The sequence below is a fragment of the Erpetoichthys calabaricus genome, chromosome 5 (assembly GCF_900747795.2).
Source record: "Erpetoichthys calabaricus chromosome 5, fErpCal1.3, whole genome shotgun sequence".
In the NCBI taxonomy this organism is placed as follows: domain Eukaryota; kingdom Metazoa; phylum Chordata; class Cladistia; order Polypteriformes; family Polypteridae; genus Erpetoichthys; species Erpetoichthys calabaricus.
The window spans coordinates 26,833,584-26,853,144 of NC_041398.2; the positions used below are offsets into that span (position 1 = coordinate 26,833,584).

Sequence of the window (19,561 nt, forward strand, 5' to 3'; positions counted from 1 at the left end):
TGACACTGAACAGTAAACTACAAATCCTTCTGACTTACCTTAGCAAGTCACTAAGTCTTCCTGTCTTCTAACTGTAAAAAAAAAAATGTAAAAAATTTTCCAAATAGGTACTAAACAAGTAAGCCCACGATTCGCCAGAAATCCAAGAATGGCAATCAGTTTCTGCGTGTTGAAATATCATGGAGGGTATATGCGGTGGTGTGTGTGGTCGCGGGTGGCTGTACAATGTGGCGTGCACGCTTTACCTCAGGTGTAGTTCACAGGTCGTAGTAGCCATACGGGCTCGTGTTTGTATTACGTATTCGTTGAGCTCCCTCCATTTGGATACGTGCCTCCTTTGCCTGTGCTGTGTCAAAAGCACGTTGTGGGTGTGCTTGTTCATTGTCCGGGCAGCTGTACAACCTGGCGTGCACGCTTTACCTCAGGTTTAGTTGACAGGTCGTAGGCATGGTAAAGTTTCCGCCATCTGGATGGATGACATATCATGGAGGGTGGGTGCATCTGGGGAAATGTCATTTAATTCAATAAGCATATCTGTACTAGAGCGGTTACGTTTTGTGGAGATGTGACTCTGTTGCCTTCGCTGACATCGACTCCTTGAACAGGTTGTGATGTTTGGGCGCCACCTACTGACTCTGGGAAGCCGCTGCATTTGAATCTGGGGTGAGCGCCACGGCGCAATATGCGCCTCGGTGGGAAGCCGCTGCATGAAGAAATCTCATGGAGGGTATATGCGGTGGCGTGGGCGGTCGCGTCCGGGCGACTGTACAACCTGGCGTGCACGCTTTACCTCGGGTGTAGTTCACAGGTCGTACGCATGGTAAAGTTTCCATTTAATTCACTAACCCTATTTGAACTAAAGCGGTTTCTTTGTGTGGGCACCTTTGTTCATTGTTTGTATCCATGACTGTACAGGTTGTGTTGTTTGGGTGCTCACAGGTTGTGTTGTCTGGGCGCCACTTACTGACTCTGGGAAGCCGCTGCGTTTGACTCTGGGGCGGGCGACACGGCGCAGCACATTGTGTTATTTGGGCGCCACCTACAGACTCTGGGAAGCCGCTGCGTTTGACTCTGGGGCGGGTGCCGCCACATTTTGTGAAGCCGCTGCGTTTGACTCTGGACTATGGGGCGGGTGCCAAGACCGCAGTGCGCATGCGAGCGTTTGACTCTGGACTCTGGGGCGGGTGTCAAGGCTGCAGTGCGTATGCGGTGGTGTGGGCGGTCTCGTCCAGGCGGCTGTAGAACCTGGCGTGCATGCTGTACCTCAGGTTTAGTTCACAGGTCGTGGGCATGGTAAAGTCCATTATGTGATTCAAACATGCCACACAGACCGCTGGCACATACATACTACTGACTCTGGAGGGCTGCTGCATTTGACTGTGGGTTGTGGTGTTTGGGTGGTGTTTGGGCGCCACCTAATGACTCTGGGAAGCCGCTGCGTTTGACTGTGGGGCGCCGCGGTGCAGTGCGCATGCGTGTCGGTGCCTCCGTGCATAAATTAAAACTGTGGTTTAGTAATGTAGATATTACTCCTTGAATTTATGCTTCTGAATAGAAATTGTCATGTCATGTCTTCACAGGTTGACTTTTAGCCACATTAGCATTAGGTTTTTATTGCTTTATTATATATTTTTTATATATTTTTGTCATATTCATAGCTTGTTCTTGTCTTAAATTTTCTATTGTAAAATATTTAAAGTTTACTTTTCACTGGCACATTATTCTGTTGGGCTTATTAGTTTACACCTGGATCCTTCTACACACTCTTTCACTTTTTCATTTCACCTAATCCAAGTTTGGGGTTGAAAAGGTGCTGGACATAAGTCATTTTAACATTAGCCCATCAGAAGTTCCCACAAGTATATTAGATTTAAGTGTTTCTTGTATACCCTAAATTTAATATATATACTGTATATATGTATGTATATATATATATATATATATATATAGGTATATGTGTGTGCATATATATAAAAACAAGATCCAGGCCTTTAATGAACTCTTGGGTACAGCCATCAGCAGTGTGTCTGCGGAGAGAGTGTCGACCTCATCGAGAGGTTTACTTACCTTGACATTCATGTCTCTGGTGATTCTTCCTATGAAGTCAGTAGACGGATTGGGAGAGCATGGGGGGTCATGAGGTCGCTGGAAAGGGGTGTGTGGCGCTCCCAATATGTCTGAAAAAGGACGAAGCTCCAAGTCTTTAGAGTCCTGGTGCTTCTTGTCTTGCTATATGGTTGCAAGACATGGACGCTATCCAGTGGCCTGAAACGAAGACTGGACTCCTTTGGTACTGTGTCTCTCTGGAAAATCCTTGGGTACTGTTGGTTTGACTTTGTGTCGAATGAGTGGTTGCTCATGGACTCCAGAATGAGGCGCATTACCTGCATTGTGAGGGAGTGTCAGTTGCGGCGCTACAACCATGTGGCGCATTTCCCCGAGGGTGATCCAGCTCATAAGATCCTTATTGTTGGGAACCCAAGTGGCTGGACCAGGCCAAGGGGTCACCCACGTAACACCTGGCTGCGGCAGATAGAGGGTCATTTCCGGAGGGTGGGACTGGACCGCGTGTCTGCCTATGGGGTTGCCAACCAGGATCCAGAGTTGTTCCGACATGTAGTGGGTACGCCAACGCACTGCACCAATGTATGCTCCCCAACTTGACTTGACATATATATAAAGTCCTAAGCCTAAAAGTGCAACGATTTTGTGCAACAATTTTATGTGACATTTTTATGTCACTTTTTGTCACGCTTTATTTTAAAACCTACATATATATGTTTGGTATCATTCTTTTCAGAATTTATCAAAATTTAATTTTCAGATTCTTATTCTTATTCACAACATGTTGGCAAGCAGCCTCATTAAAACAGATCTTAGTCTTTTTGACACATTCTAAAAAAAAGCTGTCATGTTTAAAAAAACTGAAATTACAAGACCTCTCACTGCAAGGCAATTAATAAGAACCAAAAATGCACTTATTTGATTTCCATGTTCATCATTTTCACTTCTTTGTTTTCTTTTCCCAGCAGCTCCAATGCCTGCCTCTGTGGATCATAAACCCCTTCGGCTCAAGCTGCTGTTCATCGTGTGTGCTATTGAAGCGGCCATCATCGTCGCTGTGCTTGTGTACTGTAAGCATCATTTTCCTGGATAGGGGGCTTGTGCTACTTACTATAGGCAAATTGTCATTGACTGATTTCTGTTGTTGTGAAGTGAAAGACTAAAGTGTGAAATTCTTATGTGCTGCTGGTCTTATCTTCCACATCAATGTAAATCAATGTAACTGGACAATTTAGAAGGAGATGCTTAAGTCATTTGTGGTCCAGGATTTGAACTGGTGGCTCACTCATGGTTTGTATTCTCCTGATAAAGTAAAGCTGAATGAGTTAAAGGAAGTTTTCTTGCAACTGTGAGAGTGCGTACTTCTCATTTTGTGTACTATCAAATAAGTAACTGGCTGCCACAATAATTTTTTGCAATTTGTAAGTAAACACTCCCTATGACTCTGAACCGGATAAGTGAGTTTGAAAACAAACATGTGGGCATATCTTTCAGTATACCATAACCTATATGTAGTTCAAATATATATCTGAAATATAAGTAGACGTATATTTCCTTTAATATATTGTAACAAACACATTTCCAAATATTTTGCGTATAAAATACAGACTCAATACAGATCATTCATGGCTTCTCTTTTACCTGGAAAAAGTAAAGTGCAGTTTGCCCAAGGATTCCAAATTTTTGAACTCCTGTAACTCATTTAAAGTAGTTTAAGTCAGCTGCTCTGCCAGCATCTGCAGGCTTCAAGGTACAGGCTTAACACTTAACTTGTACTCGGTCAATAATAGGTTTATAATTTGTGCTGCGTCACAGTACGATTTGGTCTAAAAACATATCTCAATATATGAAACACCTTATGGATTTCAATTGCATGATATTTTCAATGTTAGGTTAATATATTGTGAAAATATACAGGTATCTTGAAATCCATCCATCCATTTTCCAACCCGCTGAATCCGAACACAGGGTCACGGGGGTCTGCTGGAGCCAATCCCAGCCAACACAGGGCACAAGGCAGGAACCAATCCCGGGCAGGGTGCCAACCCACCGCAGGGTATCTTGAAATATAAAGTCTAAAATATATTGTACAGTATATCATAACTAGAATTACCACTATATTTTGAAAGAAATTGTAGTGGTTTTTGCGGAATTTATATTAATATTCCTAGCAATCTGAAAACTTTTAAGAAATACATTTTTATATTTTATAAAATATATTGTAATATACAAAGGTCAACAATAATTTACATATTTAACAAAACGTTTCAGTAAATTGCTGATATTATAATATATTTATCCTTGAAGGCCAGTCAGTCAGTCATTGTCCAAAACCGCTATAATCTAACACAGGATCAAGAGGGTCTGCAGGAGCCAATCCCAGCCAGCACAGGGCGCAAGGCAGGAACAAACCCTGGGCAGGGTGCCAGCCCACCGTAGGGCACACACACAAACCCACACATCAAGCACACACTAGGGACAATTTAGGATCGCCAATGCACCTAACCTGCATGTCTTTGGACTGTGGGAGAAAACCGGAGCACCCAAAGGAAACCCACACAGACATGGGGGGAACATGCAAACTCCATCCTTGTATGTATTTTATAATAATAATAATAATAATAATTCATTACATTTATATAAAATATTTTTAAAATACAGTATATTCATTTATATTATAATATTTGTTTAAAATATATTTTACATGTACGAGGGGCAGTCAAGCTAAAGATAGAAAATAGAATGAACCTTAACAAAACTGATAATGTCATTTCTCAATGTAGTCGCCACCATTCTCAATGCACTTGCGCCACCTGCCTGGAAGTGCCTGGTATCATAATACCTTTTCTCTCTGGTTGTATGTTTTTGTTGCTTCCTCATACAATTCAAACATATTAGTAAAACATGACAGGCCTCATCTGAACCCATTCTGAATGCTCACTTGCACTTTAGTTCTTCCCATGTGTTGCTAAATCTTATCTTTTATAATTCCTTCCATTAATTTACCTGTGATGCACATTAAGCTTACGTATTGACTATCCTCTACATCAGGGGTGGGCAAACTATGGCCCGCGGGCCACATCCGGCCCATTGGTCTTTTTAATCCGGCCCGCGGAAGATTGGTACAAAATTGCCCAAATCAAATCTTATCATAATTATGACTGCATTCATTTGACCTTGTCCTATAATGCCTGGCGTTCCACCAGGTGGCGCATTAGGCGCAGTGATACATTGACCTGATTTTGCGGAGGCCGGGTTACTCTCTGTTATTACTCTGCTACTGCTCTGAACCCATCTGCAACAATGAGTGGGCCAAAGAAAAGAAAAGTCGACAGTGAGTTTAATAAGGAATGGACAACTAAATACTTTTTCACTGAAGTCCGGTCAAAGGCTGTATGTCTTATTTGCCAAGAAACCATTGCGGTTTTAAAGGAATACAACATCCGCCGTCACTTTTCCACCAAGCATGCTAATTACACTAACAACCAGTCAATGCAAGAACGGACTGCTACCGCTCAGAGGTTGGCAGCTAGTTTGCAGGCTCAGCAAAACACCTTTATCCGACAAACTGCCATCCAAGAATCAAGCACGAAGGCTTGATGTGCTGGCATTCAAATTAGCAAAGAGCAGCAAGCCTTTCTCCGAAGGGGAGTTTCTCAAAGAGTGCATGGTAGAGACAGCAGGTATCTTGTGTCCTGAGAGCAAGAACAAATTTGAAAAAATTAGCTTATCACACCGGACAGTGACTCGCCGTGTTGAGCTAATTGACGAAGACTTAGCTGGCAAGTTAAACAAAAAAGCGGAGTCATTTATATTATGTTCCTTGGCACTGGACGAAAGTAATGACATAAAAGACACCACTCAGCTTTTAATTTTTATCAGAGGGATCAATGACAATTTTGAGATAACGGAGGAGTTTTTGGCCATGGAATCCCTAAAGGGGAAAACGCGGAGAGAGGACTTGTATGACAGCGTGTCGGGGGTCATAAATAGGCACAAGCTACCTTGGAGTACGCTCGCCAACGTTACCACAGATGGGTCGCCAAATCTGACTAGAAAAAACATTGGGTTGCTCAAAAGAATCCAGAAGAGGGTGAAGGAGGACAACCCTGAGCAGGAGGTAATTTTCTTACACTGCCTAATCCACCAGGAAGCACAGTGTTAATCCGTATTGCAGCTTGACTACGTAGTGAAGCCAGTTGTAAAACTTGTTAACTTTATTCGAGCGAGGGGACTTCAGCATCGTCAGTTTATTATGTTTATTGAAGAAATTGACGCTGATCACCAGGACTTGCTTTACCACTCTAATGTCCGCTGGTTAAGTTTGGGGAAAGTATGTCGAAGAGTGTGGGAGCTCAAACAGGAGATTATCTCATTTTTGGAGCTATTTGAGAAAGCTGATGATTTTCCTGAGCTAAGTGACACAGATTGGCTTTGTGATTTAGCTTTTGCTGTGGACACACTGACACACATGAATGAGCTGAACGTGAAGCTATAAGGGAAAGACCAGTTTGTGCATGAAATGTACACAAACGTCAGAGCCTTCAAAACCAAGCTAGCTTTATTCACAAAGCAAATCTCAAATAACTCATTCGCTCATTTCCCCACACTGGCTATGCTGAAAGAGGCCCCTCGACTTGTGAAAAAATACAGGAAATCACTGGCCAACCTGCATGGAGAATTCTGCTGTCGGTTCTCTGATTTTGGAAAAATTTACAAGTCACTTCAGCTGATGTCATGTCCCTTCACACAGGACCCTGAAACGGCGCCACAGGAGTTGCAGTTGGAACTGATTGATCTCCAATGTGACACCGTCTTAAAGGAGAAGTTCAACTCTCTCAAAGTGGATGAGTTTTATGCTTCATTAAGCGCAGCCAAATTTCCAAACATCCAGAAGATGGCACAGAGGATGCTGGTGTTGTTTGGCTCTACGTATGTGTGTGAACAGACTTTTAGTGTGATGAACACCAACAAAGCACCCCACAGATCCCAGTTGAGCAATGAACACCTCAGATCTGTTCTGAGAATTGCCACAACAAAACTAACACCAGACTTCAATGCACTGGCAAAAAAGGGTGATCAACGACACTGTTCCCACTAAAAGTGAGTGTAAATATTAACATTGTAATGCCTTTTTTATGTTTATGTTTGATATGTATGCATCTAGTGCTGGCCTGGCCCGTCTGTCAAATTTTAAAAGTCAATGTGGCCCCTGAGCCAAAAAGTCTGCCCACCCCTGCTCTATATGTACTACATAAATATTAAATGTCCTGGGGCCTCATGTATTAACGGTGCGTATGCACAAAAATGTTGCATACGGCCGTTTCCATGCTTACATCAAGCTGTATAAAAACTAAACTTCATGTAAAGCCACACACATTCTCACACCAGCTGGAACTATTGCGTACGCAAGTTTTCAACTCAGTTTTGCAAACTGGTGGTACCCAGCACCAAAGTGGTGCTACTGTTCCTGGGTGGTTTTCTTTTTTTTTTTCAGATTCACATCCATGACGCGACATTATGAAATACACTGAAATTAACCATATACTGTTTTTAGTTTAGGGCATCTGGTTGTAATCAACCTGTAACCATATAATAGTGCATGGAATGGCCAAACTATTCCAAATAACATACCTGCTTTAGCGTGGTTACTCTCAGTGCACCACTCAGATTATTTTAACCCACTGTATCTGAGTGTGGAATCACAGCTCTACAGCAGCTGATCGGAAAGCTCTACAGCAGATTGTGTCAACAGTGGAGAGAATTATCTGGATACAGCTTATACCACACTCTTCACGCTTCAGAGCCTTTACTGTACGGACCACACGGCTCAGAAACAGTTTTATTCCAAGAGCTCTAAACAACAACAACATTTATTTATATAGCACATTTTCATACAAATAATGTAGCTAAATGTGCTTTATATAATGAAGAAAAGAGAAATAAAAGACAAAGTAAGAATTAGAATAAGACAACACTAATTATGGGCAGGGAGGACAGAAAAAAAAAATAAAATAAAACTCCAGACGGCTGGAGAGAAAAATTAAAATCTGCAGGGGTTCCAGGCCACAAGATTGCCCAGCCCCATCTGGGCATTCTACCTAACATAAATGAAACTGTCCACTTTATATTTAGGGTTCTCATGGAAGGACTTGATGATGATGGTCATGTAGACTTCTGGCTTTTAAGCCATCAATGTAGGAACATCACGGTGCTTTGATTAGGTGGTGGTGGCGCAGATCGCCACCACAGAAAACCAGGAAAAGAAACAGAAGAGAGAGTAGGGGTTAGTACAGATTTTAGAGCCACCATGAATAGTTATTATAATGAATTGAATATACAGAGTATCAGGATTAAATGAAGGTGAAGTTATCAGAAAGCCATGTTAAAGTAATGTGTTTTCAGCAGTTTTTTAAGGTGCTCCACTGTATTAGCCTGGCGAATTCCTATTGGCAGACTATTCCAGATTTTAGGTAAATAACAGCAGAAGGTAATGTGGTAATGTTGGCTCAGTCATTCTTTTTTTTATTTTTTTTTGCACTTTTGTTTTATTTTAACCATTTTAGGTGTCACTGTCTGCTTACTTTGTTTAAGTTGTTTTAGTCTTTCATTTTTTTTAATTAGTTTTTTGTTTTGGTACTTTAAGAGCTAGCAAATGTTAGTTAGGTACTCATGTCTTTTCACTTAGGGACAAGTAAGTAAGTAAGTAGACCAATTAAGAAATTAATATTTTAACTGTTTTCTTAAGGCTACCAAAGTGATCAGCAAAAGATTTTTTAATACCTTGTGATGTTTTCTTTGTTTACATGTTGTTATGAAATGGTTTTGTTTTAAACTTCTTCCATGTTTTTCAAGACTTTATTTGGACATTAAACATACATTTATAGGATTTTTGGGATGCTGATTCTATTACACTCTTTTTAGCTTAGAACTCATTTTAAAATAGTTGAAATCATTTTGTGTTTTTTCTAAAGCCATTTTGGTTTTCATGGATGAATCCATTTAGTGGGTTGTTTGTATATTGTGGTAAGGGTGGTTGCCACCACGGGATTACCATAGATCACAAACGTCACATCATGTAGAGCCTCATGTATAAAGCCTTGCTTAGATTCCATTCTAAAAATGTGCTTATATTCAAAAGGCAAGAACAGAACACACAAAAAAAAACAGATTTAGAAAACTGTATATACACCGCGTGTCATTGTTAAGTTTCTTTATAAATCTCAAATCAGCTTAAAACTATGTGCTCATGCAAGTTCTCGCAGCCAGAATATTCATGATCTAATTAACATATAAATTTGCCTGTGTTCCAAAGTGATGTATTTGCTACAAACCATGGAAGAACACAAGGAAAAAGGCAAAAAATGAAACTTCAGTGAATGGGAATGTAAAGTTTTACTGATTGAAGCAGAAAATCACAAAACCGTTTTTCTGGTGGTCTCTTTGCGGGAGTCACAAACATAAGAAAAAAGCAAAAGAGAGAGCAAGTGACAGCAGCTCAGCAAAGAGAGCAATAGCAATGTGCCATCATGCAGTGCTCAGATCACCACCAGTATACATCTTGATTTGACACAGGCTGTATGCACAGAAATGTGAGATACTAAGAGCATTCTTAATGAGCCTGTAAAAAAGTAAAATCATTTTGCCAAGTAAATGTCGATTCTGCAGTGCAAACAAGGCTCATTACATTTGATCTACAACATAAGTCTTTGACTTACCACTGTGCTGATGTCCTAAGGAACAGAGTCTGGCTCATCCAATGCGTTCATCTGCTGGAGTATGTGAATTTCCCCTTGGGATTAATAAAGTATCTATCTATCTATCTATCTATCTATCTATCTATCTATCTATCTATCTATCTATCTATCTATCTATCTATCTATCTATCTATCTATCTATCTATCTATCTATCTATCTATTGTGGACGAAAAAGGCACACTGGAAAGCAGACAGATAATATTTTCTCAATTCACTTTATTTATTCATTCAGAGTCGCAGTAAGTAGAGATTCAAAAGAGTATAACTTATTGCCGCAAAGCTCAATTGAACCCTGATCAAAAGCCAGGAGGGGTTTTTTATACTTCAGCATCTCATGATTAATAAGACAGAAAGAACATCCTTATCAAAACAGTAAAGTTAAACAATATGTCTGTTGAGCTAAGCATTATCTGTGTTTTGGAAGCTAAGTACAGGAGAGACGCCTTTGCATAAACTACATGTACAGTTCTGCAGCCTTGTGACCTTGTCCCTGAAACATTCACTCTGAGAAAGGGAAAAACAAGAAACAGCTTACATTTTATTCATCTGGACACTATTTCTCCTGAACCCTGGAATAACATATTTTTGTTAGTTCATAAGCCAAAGCGTCTCTCACTGGCAAGTTACAAAATAGTTATTATAAAGATTCTAATTTACTAAACACACAAAATACATGGTGCTGAGGAGAACATTCTTCTTCTACATTCCCCCCTTTTTGAACCAACAAAAATATGGGTGACAGGAGTAACAAGGGAGAGAGTAGGAGAAGGGGAAGGAGTGGAAGGAAAGGAGGAAGAAATGGGAAGCATGCATCCTTCGTGTAACATATAAGCCTTGGCCACGGAGGCAGTGAAATACTGGGACACAAGATATCTAATTAGGGCGACTGTACAGCAGGCCACAAGCAACAGAATGATAAAAGCAATGGCCAGTGAAATAAAAACTGACCTGAGCCATCAGCCCCAGGGGCTAGAAATGCCAGAAGTGGTAGCTAATTTATTTGAAAGGGCAGTTAAACCTGGCAAAGCACGGTGATTGATCCATCGGGAGCCGTATTATTAGGGATGCAAGTGCAGCACGCATCACCAAACATAGTACATACAGTACACCCCCCTTTTCGGCAAGGAGCATATGTAATGCTAATCGATTTGGCAAGTCATAAGGGATGTTCTATCAAGCTGTTCATGTATCCCTTCAACAGCCTCTTTAGTAAAATTCAGGAAACGCTGTTGGTTGTAATATAAGTAATTAATCCAATCTACATTTTTATTTATTGTAACTTGGGGGAAAATAGACTCAAATCCGGCAGCAACTTGATCTAACGCTTTAAATTTTATCAGGGACTCCGCGAGGGACACCAATGGAATCAAAGTAAACGCCAGGGCTGTGAAGAGAGAATGTGGAGGGGTCAGCAGAGCGGGGTCGATGACGTCGGCCAGAGCTGGACGACATGCGAGGAGAATTCAAAGGGAGGAGGCGGAAAGGCATATCAAGTTGGGTTAATGCGCATGTGCCAGTCCAAACAGGGGGAAGAATATCAAGCAATTTTAATGTACTACACATCCACCAAATATCAGCACGCGGAGTGGACTGTGTCAACAGGAAAAGTGATAATGTAGAATTAAATGAGGTGGAGTTAACCTGGAAAGTCTGGGAACAGAAGGAAGAAGGGATATGACCAACATTAGTACCTCGGAAGGGGGAACTATAATTACTAGAGAAGCAGGTATAATTGCCTTCATGAGACTGGAACATCGGGGGAGTCATTTGAGGAGTGGGGGGGGAGAGGAGAGAAAGTGTAATGCAGTTAGAGTCTTTTGGTGTGGACGGAGAGGTAAAAAGGGCAAGGAGACAAGGAAGACCAACAGGGTAAATATTAGAAAGAGGGAAAGGGACGGTAGCCAAATGTGGCCTGGCCGTAGCACAGGCGTAGCAATCAGATTGATTTACTTGCTTAGCCGAATATAATACCCACTGTAACCAACGGTTCTAATCGCCATAGCCAGTTTCAATTGAAAAAGTGGATGAGAGGGTGGAAATATTCATAATCTTAAAAGAAGAAAAGTCTGGACCAGAAGTTGGGGTGACAGGTGTGTGTGCAGGAGAATGAGAGGTGTTAGTAACAGGGTTGTCAATCTTAATTAGAAATCTCCCTAAAGGGTCTGTTCCAGATACATATGCCCCTAATATATAGGTTCCTGAGTCATGTAAAGAGGAGTTCTTCAAAATGATGATCAAGGGGTTACAATGGTTGTCAACACATTTATGAGAAGCATGTCCTTTTATGACAGAAAATCGATTTTTCAAACCGTATTTTTGGGCCTCAAAAGGTTGAGAACCCCAGTTCTCAGTTCCAGTGTTAGCAAAAACCCATTGCCAGGTGTCACAGTTACTTCCCCAATAATACTTCGTAACAGTCATACACACGTATTTGTCAGACCAGGTCCACTGGACTTGTCGACCAGTCCCACAGTTGATAATAGAGCAGAAATCCACCTGCACTGATGTGGTGATTCCTAACGGGAAAGTCAAGGTGACCAGGGCAGTAGACAAGGGAAAAGAAAGCATAGTAGCACAGCAATCAAGGGTGCCATCTCTTGCAATGTGAGGCGTGAATCCAGGCGGGCAATCCTTCCATTTTTACTGCATGTGGTGTGGATAGAAGAACTTGGAACGGTCCTCTCCACCTCGGCTGATGCCAATGTTTCGTCCGAGTGTCATGGACGAGGATCCAAGCGCCTAAGGGAATCGGCGTGTCTTTAGATGGAAGATTAGTCCTCCAGGCCTGGTTAACCTGCTCGTGGACTTCTTTCAGAGAAGCTCGGAGACCTGTAAGACAAGAGAGAAGATCATTGTCCACAGTATGCAGGTTAACATTTCGCATAACCATGCCCACAGGCATGGGTGTCCGGTCAGAATTTCAAATGGCGACAGTCCTAATTGCCGGTGTGTTCTTGCCCTCAATCTCATTAAGGCCAGAGGCAAAGTGTCTGGTCAGGATAAATTTGTCTGCTCACAGATTTTTGCTAATTTAGATTTGAGGGTGCCATTATCAGTTTGCAATTTCTGTGGTATGCCCCACCTAGGAATAATTTCTTTGATTAAAGCTTTGGCTACAGTTTTAGCATCAGCGTGTTTAGCAGGAAAAAGTTCTACCCATCGGGAGAACACATCAACAATTACTAGACAATAACGGTAACCTTTAGACGGAGTTAGTTCAATGAAATCCATTTGGAGGTGTTCAAACGGACCCATTGGATTAGGTGTAACGGCGGGACTTACCTGGACTTACCTGGGTGCCCTTTCCTACATTAGACTTTTGACATAATGCACAGCATCTGCAGAACTGCTCTGCATATGTAGAAAAGCCTGCAGCTTCCCAGTGTTTTTCAACATCCTGAATCATGGCGTCCCTTCCAGCATGGTCTAGACCATGAGCGATTTTTGCCATATCTGGGAAAGAAGCCTTTGGAAGGAAAGGTTTGTTAGTTTGCCTATGGGTCCAGACTCCATCAGAGAGTGACCCTTCTTTGGACCATTTTCTTTTTTCTCTGTCCGTGGCTGCACTCTGTAAAGAAACAAGTTGATTATCAGGGTCCTGGTTATTTCTCTGTTGGAATAAAGAGATTCGTGTGTTATTATATGCAGCCTGTTTAGCAAAGTGATCAGCTAATTCGTTTCGTTTGCTGACAGGATCTTGTTTTCCTATGTGAGCTTGACATTTAACAATCGCTAACTTTGATGGTTTAGTTATAGCTATTAAGAGGGATTCAATCAGTTTTTGATGTTGGATCGGTTTGCCAGCGCTGGTCTTAAATCCTCTACTAAAATAGAACGAACGGTGTGAGGTACCTTTACTGTTAGGGGGCTCATGAGCACTTTGTTTGTCTGTATGTGGTTGCGTTAAAACTGCATTCATTAATCCCCCCTTTTTCGTCCACGAACACAGTGAATGGACGAGAATATAGTCAGTGAGAGTAATGCATTTTTTTTTTTTTTTTTTAAATCACATAGAGCCTTGTCAGCCTGCTATATCACTGCATGCAGCCAGATCGCAGTGTTAGCTAGATTTTGTAAAGGCTGTGCTCCTCCTGAAAAACTTACAAGCAAACAACTTCTCAGGCCGCAAGCTGGTACTACTTTTAAATTAGGAATTCATCTCACCTTGGTGCCATACATGCTAGCCTCCAGGTCATGGAAAAATCTGAGGCGGAACCGGGTCAGCGACAACAAGGAAACACTAATTTCCGTGGCGACCCAAGTGCTAACTGTAAACAAAGATAATCCATCTCGGGAAACACACAGCACAACTCCACAACAAGAAAACATTCCCACCAAAAGCTATGCAGCCACAGAGAAATATGCTGACTTAACCTGTTGTTTTGTGACCGGTCTTGGAAGGTTTTGAATGATGGTTAAACGGCCGCTAGAGAGAGCTCTTGTATCGCAAGAAATGTCATGACCTAAATATTTAACGATAGCTTGAAGTAACTGCAGTTTTTTTTTTTTTTTTTTTTTTCTTCAACACTTTTTTATGGCCATTTTCACCTAAAAAGAATAGCAATTTTCTGAGTATCATGTGCACTTGTTGTTTATTTATTTTTCTTTTCTTTTTTCTTATCTATATACTGTATCAATTTATTATCTTTTTCTGGCCAAAACCATAAACACAAGGGGCTTCAGTATATCCCTGAGGCATGACGGTCCAGGTCCATCGGCGGTTTTGAAAGGTAAAAGCAACCCAGAATTGAGAATCAGGGTGCACGGGAAATGGAAAAGAAAGCGTTAGCAAGGTCAATAACAGAGAAGTACCGGGCGGACGGGGGTATCGTGGAAAGAATAGTGGATGGATTAGGAACAATAGGTGTTCTAGGAAAAAAACCGCAGAGTTAACTTGTCATAGGTCTGGAACAAAACGGCAGGACCCGTCAGCCTTTTTTACAGGAAAAAATGGGGGAGTTGACTGGAAAGTATGTAATTGGAATAATCGCTCCTCGCCTCACGAGATCAGAATGTACGGCGGCGATGCCAGCCTCTGCCTCTGGAGACAGAGGATCCTGGACATGGTACGGGTGGAAGGAAGATTTTGAGAAAATCACCAGTGGCTCAGTGTGCTATCCTTCTATAATCAATTTTTCCCTTGGGACCACAGTGCTAAGGAAACATGGGGAACCGAATCTCCTAAATAGAAAACGCTTTGTGAATATGTGAGGTGCACTGAAGCAACTGCTTTAGTAGACAACAAAAATACATGGAATGTGCAAAGTTTCAGGGCATGTGCTGGAGGAAAGAAAAGATGCTAACCAAGGTGTGTCCACTTCAGTAGGGAAATACTGGGCAGTACAAGGCAGGGTGTGCGGGACTTGTAAGTGAGGAAAATAGGCATGAGGGGAAAGAATGAAGGGCTTTCAAGAGGAAGGTGTGCGGAGAGATGTTCAGGGTCCAGGCTGTAAAAGAGGGCTTGGGGTGTGAAGTGTGGCACAGGAGCTTAGGAATGGAGCAGCAAAAATCCTTGTTCAGTTAAAGAAAATTGAGACTGACAATTAAGTCATAAGATCCCATCCCAGCAGTTTCACAGGACACAAATGATTTAACAGAAAGCAACGAGTCAATAATGAAACTGTTAATGCTGAGCTGTAATTGCACAGGAACCTCCTTCAGCGCATGGCTCCTGTGTCCATTTCAAAGGCAGTTTCTTTGCCATTAAAGTCAATAAAAGATCAGTTTCAGCATGACGAGTAAGCAAAGGAAACTGGAAAAAGTGGCTGGGGTCCCTGATATTTCTTAGGACCAAGGAATGTCATTAGGCTCAGGGAGAGGGGGTGACGGAGGCGCTTGTGTGAGCAGTTGCGTCTGAAATGTCCAAGTTCACCGCAGCCGTAACAGGCATATGACGCTGGCGTCTGCTCCGAAGGGTTAGGCATCTGAGCAAAAGGATTATTAGGGTTTGATAAATGGAACCCACGTCCTCTTCCGTGCCCTCGCCCTCGACCTCCAAAGAATTTTCCACGTCCTCTCCCCCTAGCCAGGTCAGTTCTTCCAGTATAGTAATTTATTTGTGCAGCCAAAAGTTTGGTCTGTGTGTCTGACTCTTTTAATTTAGTCTGACTGTCAGCATGCTCTGCATGACGCTTGTCTTCCTCGAACGTTGCGGTCTTCCAGCCTTTTGCAGGACGTGCAGACTTTGCTTTGAATGTCACTTCTCAGTCCCGAGATGAAAGGAGGCACTGCAGCACGAGTTCTATCATTTATATTGTCTAGCCCAGAGTGATTAGCCATCAGATCTTGCAATCGGTGAGCCGGCTTAAATTAGTGACCAGTTTGTGCCCTTTTTATATTTTTTCTGCCAGGGCTCCTTTCAAAGGCTCTCACTGGGTGAGGAAAGGACCTTCATTCCAACACCAAGGGACACCATTATGATCACCGTGATTTACAGTTGTCCATGTGGTGCTCAGTTGTCGACGGAGCACCTGTGTCCACTGTGCAGCATTTGTTTCATACATGTTATCCAGCTGCTGTAACAGCTCCACAAATTGCAGTCCACCGACTGCTCGTGCTCCGGAAGACAGATGACTCTTTTAATTTCTGCCATTACAATCCAGTAGCACCTTGTGAATGATCTGAATTATCTTCCTCAGGGTCAATATGTGAGGATGGGTCATAAAGATATTGTTCATTGTAAAAACCTGATCCAGACGGTTCGTCTGTTAACAGGGGTGTTGTTGGAGAAGAGGGTGCAGGAGGTGGAAGCGGGGGGAGTTTTGGTAAGGAGGGGGTGGACAGATTACGGGGTATAGGGGGTCTTTCTTTTCGGTCTGCTTTCTTTTACTTTCAGGCTTGGGCGCTGTCTCTATCTTCACTTTCTGCAACGCTAGCACTAATTCTTCCTTGTCTTTTTTGTTTTTTGACTTCAGCAGCCAGCAGGTTGTTACGCCTCTGCTTATTCCACTTCTTACATGCCTTTTAAAATCCAACCCAGTCTGCTTCTCTATTAACTGTTTAGGGGACCCGCCTTTCAATCCCGACGGTGTACTAGGAGCCTGGTGATTCTCTGAAAATAATCCTTCTAACATTAGGTTTTGAGGACCCTGGGGGACCTGTTTGACTGGCGTGCCATTATAATTTCCCATAGTAAGCGGCAGGCCTTCAACAGAGAGCAACTCAATCCCCGATTATTTCTCGTCCCACTTGTCGTCCCCGGAATCAACCAGTCGACAAGTGGAAATCAACCTCCCCTCTTCCAAATTTCACACGTACTCTAACTGCCCCTTTCACCCCTATTCCTCTTAATATAGGAACGTGCCACTCGGCCCTTTCTACTCGAATTTTTAAGGGATGACTTACTAGCATTCACACTGTGCCGTCACTCTCTATGAATCCCTAAAACCCTTCTAGGTCGATACGGAATGATTCTCTATTCTTTCAGCATGCTTTTATTTTTTTATTCTCTTTTATTATTATTTTTTCTCTTTTCCCCGTATACTTCTATTTCTTCCAGCACACCAGTCAAACCAACGGGAATCCCCCGAATCTACTCACCGCGACTCCTTCTGCCTGCCTGGAAAAATCCCATCCAGTTGCTTTTCGTTTCGGTCAGGAGGAGGTCAACGACTCCCCACGCAGGAAAACGCCCGAGGTTGGCCAGTCCTAACTTTTACCGGAGCTGGTCCTCGATCCGCGGAAATCGGTCCACTTCGACGAACCCGCCCAGGGAGTCGTCTGCCCATCTCCTGCCCCACGTTCGGGCGCCAAAAACTGTGGACGAAAAAGGCACACTGGAAAGCAGACAGATAATATTTTCTCAATTCACTTTATTTATTCATTCAGAGTCGCAGTAAGTAGAGATTCAAAAGAGTATAACTTATTGCCGCAAAGCTCAATTGAACCCTGATCAAAAGCCAGGAGGGGTTTTTTATACTTCAGCATCTCATGATTAATAAGACAGAAAGAACATCCTTATCAAAACAGTAAAGTTAAACAATATGTCTGTTGAGCTAAGCATTATCTGTGTTTTGGAAGCTAAGCACAGGAGAGACGCCTTTGCATAAACTTCATGTACTTTCTGCAGCCTTGTGACCTTGTCCCTGAAACATTCACTCTGAGAAAGGGAAAAACAAGAAACAGCTTACATTTTATTCATCTGGACACTATTTCTCCTGAAACCTGGAATAACATATTTTTGTTAGTTCATAAGCCAAAGCGTCTCTCACTGGCAAGTTACAAAATAGTTATTATAAAGATTCTAATTTACTAAACACACAAAATACATGGTGCTGAGGAGAACATTCTTCTTCTACACTATCTATCTATCTATCTATCTATCTATCTATCTATCTATCTATCTATCTATCTATCTATCTATCTATCTATCTATCTATCTATCTATCTATCTATCTATCTATCTATCTATCTATCTATCTTGGCCTATCTCAGCTAGCAGAGGCTGTCTATGTTTGTGCTCTATGCTATGCCATCATCACAAGGCGGCAAACCTCTGCAGGACTGTACGGCACTGTGCTGCGTGACGAGTTCAAACACCGCCATCTACCTTTTCATGAACTTAATGACTTTAATGACTTAATGATTTTAATAACTTAATGACTTATTCACTTTTAATGTAGAACGCCATCCACCTTTTAATGGTCTATTCTGTTACTATTATGATTATTTATTTATTTTTTATTTGTTTAGAAGACATCTTTTTCCAAGGCAGCTTACAAAGTATGTTACAATATATTATAAGTTCTATTATATATACATCAGTTCTATCACCAATCGTGTGTGGGTGTGCATTTTCACTCTTGTGGTGTACCCACTATCAACTGTAAGAAAGATTATACAAGTTGCTTCTAATGGACTAAACATACTTGCAATCGTATCAATTATACTTACTAACAAATAAGCGTGACTCTGATTTCTGTTTTCTGCGCTATTATTTGATAAAAAAAGCAGGGTTTTATAAACTTTTTTGTTTTGACCCAGTCTTGCCTTTTTAGTGTCTTCTCTTCAAGACCCATATTCGTTCTTGAAAGCTCAGATGATAGTCAATCTCAAAGAATCATGGACGATCATTATGGGAGACAAAAAAAAAAAAACGCCACAGTGACCTACTACGCAAACCATCTGTGACCCATTACCATTAAATACAACAGTGACTTGCATCTTATAGTTTAAGAAACCCTGTAATAAAGGAATTGTGACTTGAGTTACGCAGCAGTGTTGGTCAGACACATTTGCATATCACATATTATTTATGTATTAACAGAATGAAAGTCCTTTCTGTTTACAAAAGCAAATTCATTCTGTGATGATGCACATATCATAATATTTGTGCAGCAAAGTATACCAATTACATTAGGAAAATGAACAATCTCTGCTAATTGTCTTTTGATGTCAGCCTGCTCAACATGACCTTAAGGAAATTGCATGTATTTGGATAGCATCTTAACTATATCATCCCATACAGATGGCATGACATGGCTCTGGGGTAAATGCAAGTTTCCTGACTGGTCTGCAAGTTCACATTGAAAAGTGCTCATCGCCAAATACCCGACAGGTGTTAAAATCTGTAACTGAACCGAGATCACATGATTTGTACGTGATGGTCTCTGTAATGGTCTCTGTGATGGTCTCTGTAATGTGGGTTCCAATTAAGCACACAACTCCAAAAGGACACCTCTAAGAAGTTTATATAATTTTATAAGCCAGTTATCATCATGATCCAAAAAATCATTGTGAT

The 19,561-nt window shown here is 41.6% G+C and overlaps 1 protein-coding gene across 1 annotated transcript in view; it reads left to right on the plus strand.

Moving 5' to 3' along the window:
• LOC114652583 (low affinity immunoglobulin epsilon Fc receptor-like) overlaps positions 1–19,561 on the plus strand; it is a 32,784-nt gene that overhangs the window by 627 nt on the left and 12,596 nt on the right. Inside the window, exon 2 of the mRNA XM_028802958.2 lies at positions 3,030–3,134. Coding sequence (XP_028658791.1) covers positions 3,030–3,134 — 105 coding nt within the window. The remainder of the gene's footprint in view (positions 1–3,029; positions 3,135–19,561) is intronic.